The sequence below is a fragment of the Dryas octopetala genome, chromosome 8 (genome assembly GCF_963921425.1).
Source record: "Dryas octopetala chromosome 8, drDryOcto1.1, whole genome shotgun sequence".
NCBI lineage: Eukaryota > Viridiplantae > Streptophyta > Magnoliopsida > Rosales > Rosaceae > Dryas > Dryas octopetala.
This window is the reverse complement of record NC_141373.1, coordinates 3224561-3234207: the sequence shown is the minus strand read 5'-3', so window position 1 is coordinate 3234207 and position 9647 is coordinate 3224561. Positions and strand designations below refer to the sequence as shown.

Here is a 9647-nt window from a genome sequence, read left to right as displayed (position 1 = left end):
TTATCCAAAATGCTATGAGAGGAACAAAATATTCCAAACACAAATTTCATTGCTACATGAACCATTTTAAATTTTAAAACAAACAATTGCTAAAAAGATTACATACATACATACAGATGAACTGAATTGTTATCAACTACTAATTTATGCCATACAAGTCCAGAATAGGAATCACAATGCATCAACTTCGTCTCCACTGAAAATGAGATAATTAACTCGTAGTGGTCAGGCTGTAACTAATTGAAAGAGAGTTCTTCGGCTCATTTCCTCTCCCCGATGTGAAGAGAACATTGGCCCAACAGAACCCCCCCTTCAAGTCCAGAATAGCAATCATCTCACGATCATTTTGAACACTGTTCCAAGTTCCAACAAGTTGATGGGGTTCTTAGCCGCAGAAGATCTTGTCTAAAAGGCAGTTTCTGCAGTTACTGGAACAATAATGGCGAAGACACCAATGGGGTCAGCCAAAGGCAATCTCATATACAATTCCAGTACATATCAACTTTTTGTGAAGAAACTGGAAATTTTACCAGATAAAAAGACATCTTCATGGTCGATCTTCATCTGACCTTGACCGTGTCAAGCGCCGACGCCTTCTAGGGATTGGAGATACATCTTCATCTCTGCCATTAAATATATGCAAGTCATCCTCCTCCTCCTCCTCATCTTCATCATCATCCTGAAGACCCAACAGATTCTCACCCCAAAGAAACCGGCGCTCAGGTAAAGCTCCTGCTGATCGCCGATGTCTTGTCCAAGCCCTTGATCGAGCCCTCGGTTCCCCAGCATGATCAATTGAGCCTATCATCTGAAACAAAAATAGGGTTGTCCACCAAGGCCCATTAGCTTCATCCCCGCCACTTCCCCTTCCACCTGCTAGCCTATCTCCATTTTCAATAACATAGTCCCCAACCACAACAGCACCTGGAATGGCTGAATGAATAGCACTGACAACATCACCAAACTCACTCTGGTGCTCAAGGTTTCGCCAGGCTCGTTCTCTAGATGGGTCAATGTCGGAGGGTCGAGTGGTTGGGTGAACTCTCCTGGCATGCCGGCGCAACTCCTGGTAGCTACCCAAAAATGAGCATGATTCTCTAGAGCAACTTCGCTTCTTTAGGTTAAGATACTTTCTGGTCTCTTCCACAACCTCCCAGCCAAGAACAGCTCCCCGGCACAGAGGACATTTCAAGATCAATTTTGACTCAGATGAATTCTCTGCATCCAGCTCATCATGATCAACCCTTTCCTGAAAAGACTCAGAATCAGCCACTTCCACAACACCTTCTCTTTGTGTTTCTAAAGGCCTATTTAAATCTTGAATTCCATTGCGTTGTCGTGGTCCAGGTAAATTAACAGATATTACAGTATTGCTTTCAATCAGGTTGTGACTTTCATTAGCTTCATTCAAGTCTGTTCTCAAACCCATGTTCAGATCAGAAGTATTACGAGAACCATTAGGGTTTAAAGGTAAAGAACTGGCTACAGTAGGACTGTTTCTAGTATTTTCCCTCAACTTTTTAAAACGGTCCAGACAATTTGAATGCCTATAACTTGTATCACAAATGTAAGATCTGCAACCCTTATCATGCGAGCTGCAAAGGAGCAGAACGGCATTATGTGGATGGTCCATGCAGATAGGGCATGAAACCTCATCCAGTTCTTTGTAAAGAGCACGGTTATCTGAATCAGTATCAATTCTTCGTTTCACACCAGCCATCTTGCATACACTGTTTGATTTACTCAACAAGTTGAACTTATTAGGACACGAGTACTATCATGCATAATTCAATGTTCATCAATCAAAAAAGGAGGAGGATAAACACTATGCTCATGTTGTAAACAGCAGCAATTAATTCCTCTCAATGCACAAACAAAAGAAGCATCCTATATGTTGAATGTATATTTCCTTCAGCCACGAAATACACACACACAATTAGATGGCACTGTTCTAAGCTACAAGTCTATAATTTGTCAAATTGCCCCCCCCCCCCCCTCCCTCCAAACTCTGTCCATTTTACTTAAAAATACGGCGTTGAACATGAATACCAATAACGGTTTGAAACAGTGCCAATTTGAAAAGAAAAAATAAGAACCTACCCAAAAACCTAGACATCTAGCAATGTATAGAATAAAATACGACCACATTTGAAGTTTCCAAAAGAATGTACAAAATGAAGGCAGTTTTAAAATTGAATAGTAGGTTATTAAGAACAATTTATTAGTGCCCAAACTATAATTCCTTTTGTTCTCAAAACCAAACCTAACATTGTGTGAAATTAGAATAATAATGATTAATCACATTTAACTGCAAATATATAATATAATAAGAACTCCATAATCAAAACACATGTGATTTGAATATATATTCAAACTTAATAGAAAGGATAAAGAGTCATTCAACTACATATACACTTACCAAAAGGTGAAGCGCTAAACAAGTTCCCTACTGGAGCTTCTGAATTTGCACTACCAACTGAAAAATACTGAATCTTTACTCGACTCTAACAGAATTCAGAATGCAATCACTCTTACAAATGCTCCAAAATGTGACAATAATAATGCAGCAAATAGACAGCACTACAGAACTTGAAGGAATAGAATTCTTGATTAAATAATTAACGACTACTTCTCAGGCCAGAAAGTCACCAATGAGACTGGGACCTGCAGTTATACCACAAGACAGAAGTATTGTCATGCACACAACAACTTAGTCCAGTGATTTCTGTCATGTATACAATTAAATTATTAAGCAACAGATAGAAGTAATTTCTGTATAAGTGAACATAAATATTGTTAAAAACTTAAGATTCCAAATTACAGAAACCATAAACATAATTGTCTTCATTCACCCAGTATAAAAAGCTTCCCTAACACCCGAAATGAATCTAGTTCTCTTGATTTATTTTTGTTTTTTTATAAGAAACAAATATGCATGCATCACATCACAGACTAATTTTGAACTAGAATTTTAAAAACCATGAACAAGAGCTGTTGATGAAATGAAAGACCAAACATATTTACAACTGTACCCAACATAATATAGTCATTAATTAACAATAATCCGAAATAACATCATAAACCCTATCTCCTCAAAGCATTATAACAACACATACGATCCGATCATGAAAATATTATTTGTTCACAGCACCGCCTAGATATTTTACCCTGATGCTATTGCTGTTCATTTACAAGGTAACAATACATCTGAACAAACCCAAGCTGCTGTCAATTAGACAACAAGCCAAGACCATTTCCAAAACCTAATCCTCTTAATTACTGAAAACCCAAGTGAAAATAAGCAGGATTAAACAGAAACTGAGCATTTCAACAGGTAGGGATCAAAATGCTCATTCCAATATAACAAAGTATCAATCTTTACCCAATCAAAACCAATATTTAAACCCACAGATAAACCCCAAATCGCATCCAACCCCTAACCCTAACTCTAGCACTATCCCAAATTTCCAATCATCAACCAATTCAAAACAAAGGGGTATTGTATTAATGTTAAAAGAAATGACATCAAAAGCTGGTAAGCAACCCAATCCATCAAGGATCACACCAAATCAAATCCAGCAAAGTAATTAGATCAACATGAACAAATTAATGGAAATTGAGTACACGCAAAGAAGATGAGGATTTACAAAAGAAGAGATGGAATTCGTCCTTGAATTTTGGTGAAGGGTGGGATTGATTGCGTGAAGGAGTCGTATACAGAAGACATTTGGGAATTGTGGAGGAGACGTTATGCGAAGCGATTTCGGTATTTATAGCGCGCTTTCGAGGCCTGGAGGGTAACCAGCGGCTCTTCCAACCGCCTTGATGGAGCGGTCGAGACTGCCTTGTCTGTTCATGACACGTGGCGCCAATCAGGTGGTTCTAGCCCTCTAGGACCTAATTGCAGGTAGCTTGTGTTTTGATTCTTCATAAACTAATTTGCATCCATCACGTTAATGTGATATTTAATTATTATATATTATTCAAAAAACAGATATTATTTGTGTAATTGTGTTAGAAGTTAGAACAAGCCATCTATTTTTTTCTTTTTTTTGATCACTGAACAAACCATCTCATTAATAATGTTATTTGAACCAAAGCCTAAGGAAACATAGATTATTAATCATTATGATGACTCCTATAGAACCATAATGCAAAATTTGAAACCAAAAAAAAAAAAAAAAAAGTTTTTCTTACTTTTCTTTCTCTCTAACATAGAGGTGTCAAACGGTCCGGCCCAGCCCAGTCCGGCCCGGTCCGTTTAAGTTGAGCTTATCGTGCTTTCGTATCGTGCTCGGGCCGGCCCATATAGTTAAGACTTAAGTCCGGCACGGCCCACGAGCCATTCGTGCTCGTGCCGTGTCTTAAACAGGCCGGCCCATGGACCTTTTTTTATTTTTATTTTTTAGGATGATAAAACTGATCTCATGATATTTTTTTATTGATAATTAAATATTAACATTATTTTTCATGAAAATTGAATATTTTTATTGAAAAGTTCTCTAAAAATGGATAAAACAATGTTCAAATAGTCGTGCCTAATTCGGGCCCATTTTGTGCCCGTATTCGTGCCGTGCTTGGCCTATGTCGTGCTCGTTCCGTGCCCGATGGGCTAAAAACTTCGGCTCATTTAATCGTGCCGTGTTGTACTAGGGCTGGCCTGACCCGTTTGACACCTCTATCTCTAACATAACAAAAAAAAATGTTGGTAATTTCCATTGGCCATTGTCCAGTAATTTTCATGTTGATAATTACCTTGATTTGTAGGGTTAACTAAGAAATTTAGTAAATTGATGTGGGTGTGAAAATGCCATTAATCGAACCGGTCATATAATGCATTTTATGAATAAATTGTCAATCGTATATTTTTGCCTTATGAGGTTGTTACATTAACAAAATCTATGAACAAGAGGATGCATGCTCGGTTCTAAGAAATCAATGGATTCCTTTGCCTAGCCGGCTAGCCCAACTCTCTAATGCAAATACATTCCAACATGGTGCTAGTTTTTATTTTAGAAAGACTCACAATTGAAATTACATTGATTTAACCTTCAAAAGACTAAGGAAACAAACAAAATCATAGATTGTAACACTTCTATTTGATCTTTCAATAACATTTTTTCAATTTTATTGTCTAAAATTTCCTATAAATTCAACATGATACTCGATATCATCTTAACTTTTGATTAGATTTATTCCTCTGTTGGTTATAGGGACACTATCCTCAAATTCTAAAGAATTTTGTCCACATAATTAACATGTGATGTGTGGTATGAATCCAATTCTCATTATTCAAGTATTCATTTCATTATTTTTTGTTAATTATTCAACTACAATGGTCTAAATGGCTTTCAAGTTTCAAGCATCAAAGTCCACCATCCCTAACTGCACCTAATGATTCATGCTTCCTCCACCATCAATTTTCACATTTTGGACGCTTATATGATTTGTTTACCATTAGACATTTAGTCCAAGGTTAAGAAAAACGGCAAGGGTAGTTTTGTAATCTAGCACAATCTTAAGAACACGCTCTTAAATCCAAAGTAGCGAGTCCAAACTCCAAACTCAAAATCACAGACCAAGACTGCAGCCAAAAAGCTCCGCAACTCGTTTCTCTATCGCAGCAGCCAAAGCTCTCTGCTTCTCCTCCAATGGCCAACAATCCCTCGCAGCTACTCCCGTCAGGTATAAACCACTCCACTCTTTTCCTTCTTATATTTTCTCTTGTTTTCTCGGGAAAATCTGAGGTGTTTTGGTGGGAAAATTCTTAGAGTTAATCGACCGATGCATTGGGTCGAAAATATGGGTGATAATGAAGGGAGACAAGGAGCTCGTTGGTACTCTGAGGGGTTTCGATGTCTACGTCAACATGGTACTCGAAGACGTCACTGAATAGTATGACTCTCTCTCCCTCACTTCTATTGCAGACTTGTACCATGAAACCCTAATAATTGGGATTTTACCTGCTTTTTCTACAATTGTGAATGTATACGTTTCTAAATAACTTAACTATCAGATTGGTTGATGGGAAATTTAAGAAAAAGGAGTGGCAGTATAAAGTTAAGTTTTGGGTGTTAATGCTGATACTGGCTTTAGGCTTTTTATGCAATTTATAAAAAACAACTCTCCTTTAATACTGCATAGTTGTTTCAGTCTTAAACTAGCAGAAGTTTATGTATTGTTAGGGTATCATTTTAGTGGGAAGAGCTTCCAATTCCCAGTTCTACATAATGGAGAATTATGGTTTTGATGTTGAAAGACTAGAATTAAGATTCTTGCTAAGCACATTGTGAATAGTAGATTATGACTTTGTTTGTATATGAGAACACACTATATGAGAAAACCACTATTTGCTTTCATTATTGTTTAGTTGCTATGAAAATGGTCACAATATAAAATGAGCTGACTTCACTTTATGGTTGCCAAAATATTTGGATTGGATATTGCAATGGGAACCATTTGAAACATAGGGTTAGAATAGATTGACAAGCTGATAAGGCTATGGAATTGTTCTAAGTTCTAGTCTTGGAGCATTTCTTAATTAAACAATATGTTGATCACTGCAAGTGTTTGCATAAAAACGTGTGTGCACATGTGCACGTGCTGTTTACACTCTACTTACTATAATGATTTAGTCCACTTGTGATATACTATACCTGCGAATATTGAAAGGCATTTTATTTTGTTTGGATGTCTGCTTATCTGTTTGTATCACAGTGAGATTACTGCTGAAGGAAGACGGATAACCAAGCTTGATCAAATTTTACTCAACGGAAACAATATTGCGATTGTAAGTAAGACATGTTTGAGTTTTTTTGTGTGTGTAGTTTGTATAATGCACTCCATGTAGCCTAGTTTTAGAATCCTTACAATAGGTATGCTGCTTGCATAAGGTATTCCAAATCCCCAAATAATTTCCCTCCCCCTAACCTTTTATGTCTTCAACTATTTTCTGCAAGCTTTTGGTTCTATGGCTTTTGCAATAGAAGCTAGCCTTATAAAACACGTATGAGTATATGACAGATGTAAGCTGTTTAAATCAATCTTCTAATATTTTGTTCTCAATGCAGCTGGTTCCTGGCGGTTCACCTGAACCAGAATGAGTGACCAAGGGAACTCCACACCCTGTTACTGAATTGTGGTTCAGGGCAGATCATTTTTATTTTTTATCAAGAATTAAGTCCCCCAAGATGCCCTTTTTTCCCCCACCCAGCTCTTCAATATTTTACCAGGTGACATTGTTGTAGGATATGATGAAGTTTTATGATATGGTGGGTTATGTTTCTTCTAGTTGCGTATGTTGTTAAATACATTAATGGATATGATACATTAATGGATATGAGCTTTAGATATATAATGGAAGTTTAACACACTCTCTCTCTCTCTCTCTCTCTCTCTCTCTCTCTCTCTCTCTCTCTCTCCACTAGATGGCTGAATCTCTTATCTTAATTGAATGAGAACTAGAAACTAACCTATGATGCTCCTCCTTCCTTTTATATTTGTGAACTACTTTTCTTCTTAAATTCGTTCCCTCTCTGTTTTCCCTGGTGAGCTGGGCTTGTTGTGTGTTCTACTGGTTTTTCTCTAATGAAATCCATTATGAAAAAAACAAAAGGCAAACCTACTTCAATTATTGTCACCTTTTCTATTTGCATAATTCAGAAAAGATGCAATTTTTTTTTTTTTTTAAGAACATAATTTGCTTTCAATATCTTGATTTTGCAACTTACCACTTTGAATAGTTCGGGCATGGTATCTTTCTTTGGCTTGATTAATGTGAGATATACTTTTGGGATAAAACTATTTGCATCACATCTGTTATAGTACATTAGTAACATATTTTTAATAGAGGTGGAAACCCACTTATATATACATCTTCATCCATCTGCCTCACCAATTCTCAATTGCAAGCTCCTTTCCATTGCCTAATGTTTCCCTTTGAGATTTTGGGGTCATACAGATGACGTACTGATTGTACTCAATGGTCTATCAGAGATCTTGCCTCTTTATGCTTTTTTTTTTTTTCATTTTGAATTGTATATCTTTCTTAATATACTTTTTAATATCTTTGTTTTTTTGTCTGAACTTTTTAATATCCTTCACCTAATTAAACACACAAATACACAATAAAGAACAAAAACAAAAAACAAAATTCTCGGTACTTCTTCTTTTGTCTCTCTAGCAAGTAGAAAGTGAACCAGAATTCCCCCGCTTTGTCTGTTTTCAAATACTGGATCTTCGGATTCATCCATTTATATCTGTTGTGGACTATGAATATTGATATTGCTATAAATTGAAATCGATCCAACCCAATAAATCATCACATCCCAATTTCAATAGCCAAAAAATAGTAAGAAAGAAACTAAAATAGAACGGGCGCAGAACTAGAAAAGAAAGTAGCTACCTGATTATTTATAATATCACACAGCATTGATTGATCTACTAATAAGCCTGCAGAGAATTGAACTACACCAATACAATATATAACCACGAGAAAAAAGTAAAAGCACACCTGTACAGAGGGTAATTAATTAAGAGAAATCACAAGAAAACATTAATTTGCAGGTCTTTATAGATATGCATTGCATATTTGCATGGTAATGCTATGGTGGCATGGGTAAACCTGGTTGCTGATGATCTTCTTCTTGGCCTTGTTTGATGCTTCAGCAGCAGCCTCTTTGCTGACAGAGCAAAGAGGCTGTAACAGAGCAGAAGTGGAAGAAGAAGGAGTAATAGTAGTAGTGCCTGTAACAGAGTAAAAAAGTTGGAATATATCATCGAATATCATGGTCTTTACTGACCTCCTCTTTGCTGGAATTACACTTCCAGGTTTTGGTTTGGGAAAGCAATTATATGTAGGCTGCAGCTCACTGTTGTTGTTCATCATTATCATCAGCTCTTTTGGGTCGGTTATGGAGTCGGAGTCTTCATCCCCATCTGGGTTCAAGTACATAAACACCTTCTCTGCTTCTGAGTCTTTCTTCATAATTGCCATCTCCATCTCTTCTATGCTTTTTTCAGTACGTGCTTTTGATACTTAATGATCAAGTTTCTCAAAGCTTTAAATAGAGGAGGAGGAGGATGGGGGGAGGCGCTTGTAACGTGGTGGACTCGTGGAGACGCGCTTTAGACTCTTTCAATCTTTCGTACAGACAATTATTTAAAAAAAAAAAAAATAAGAATTCAGTTCATTTTATAATTTTTTTTTAGATTAAAATCGGTAGTGATTTAGAATTTTTAATTAAGTTCTTTTATTTTATTTTTTTGACGCTTTATATTAGGTTTGAACTCAAACTTTGAGAAACTTGATCATGAAGTATCAAAAACACATATTGAAAAAAGCATAGAAGAAATAGAGATGGCAATTATTACTCAAGTTTGAGTTAAAATCCAATATAAAACCATCAATTTATAAGAGCATATAGCTTAAGTTAAAAGGACCCAAATGATGAATTTATAAATTGGAAAATGATGATTCTCTTTGCTGCATTGTTGAGAGAATATTTACATTGATATATAAAATTTTGCATGAGAATAGTTACTTCTTTGTTCTTTTTCAATTAATTTTAAATAGGATATTTAAATTTTCTCTTTATATTAAAGTGGACAGTTTACATTATCCAATATGAATTGCATTGATGTTTGGA

At 36.1% G+C, this 9647-nt stretch overlaps 2 protein-coding genes across 3 annotated transcripts; one reads left to right on the top strand and one right to left on the bottom strand.

Moving 5' to 3' along the window:
• LOC147276041 (cellulose synthase, putative (DUF1644)) lies at positions 1 to 3767 on the bottom strand. Of its 2 annotated transcripts, XM_086255326.1 has the most exons (4): positions 3648 to 3767; positions 2420 to 2664; positions 531 to 1730; positions 1 to 428 (listed from the first exon to the last, which is right to left on the bottom strand). In XM_086255326.1, the coding sequence occupies exon 3, from the start codon at positions 1718 to 1720 to the stop codon at positions 548 to 550; it is 1173 nt and encodes a 390-aa protein (XP_086111452.1). In that variant the 5' UTR covers positions 1721 to 1730; positions 2420 to 2664; positions 3648 to 3767; the 3' UTR covers positions 1 to 428; positions 531 to 547. The 2 variants fall into 2 exon arrangements, with proteins under 2 accessions (XP_086111452.1, XP_086111451.1); XM_086255325.1 differs by having other exon boundaries at positions 1 to 1730.
• Positions 3768 to 5533: 1766 nt separating this feature from the next.
• On the top strand, positions 5534 to 7381 carry SAD1 (Small nuclear ribonucleoprotein family protein). Its single transcript, XM_086254376.1, has 4 exons — positions 5534 to 5685; positions 5772 to 5895; positions 6718 to 6790; positions 7071 to 7381. The coding sequence occupies exons 1-4, from the start codon at positions 5652 to 5654 to the stop codon at positions 7101 to 7103; spliced, it is 264 nt and encodes an 87-aa protein (XP_086110502.1). The 5' UTR covers positions 5534 to 5651; the 3' UTR covers positions 7104 to 7381.
• Positions 7382 to 9647: the final 2266 nt, after the last annotated feature.

What these genes read in the sequence shown, in the direction of transcription:
- LOC147276041 (XM_086255325.1), bottom strand. Translation starts at nt 1,720, where the DNA reads ATGGCTGGTGTGAAACGAAGAATTGATACTGATTCAGATAACCGTGCT.
- SAD1 (XM_086254376.1), top strand. Translation starts at nt 5,652, where the DNA reads ATGGCCAACAATCCCTCGCAGCTACTCCCGTCAG. An exon ending in CTCGCAGCTACTCCCGTCAG is followed by an intron (nt 5,686 to 5,771) that starts GTATAAACCACT and finishes GAAAATTCTTAG; the next exon opens with AGTTAATCGACCGATGCATT. An exon ending in CTCGAAGACGTCACTGAATA is followed by an intron (nt 5,896 to 6,717) that starts GTATGACTCTCT and finishes TTTGTATCACAG; the next exon opens with TGAGATTACTGCTGAAGGAA.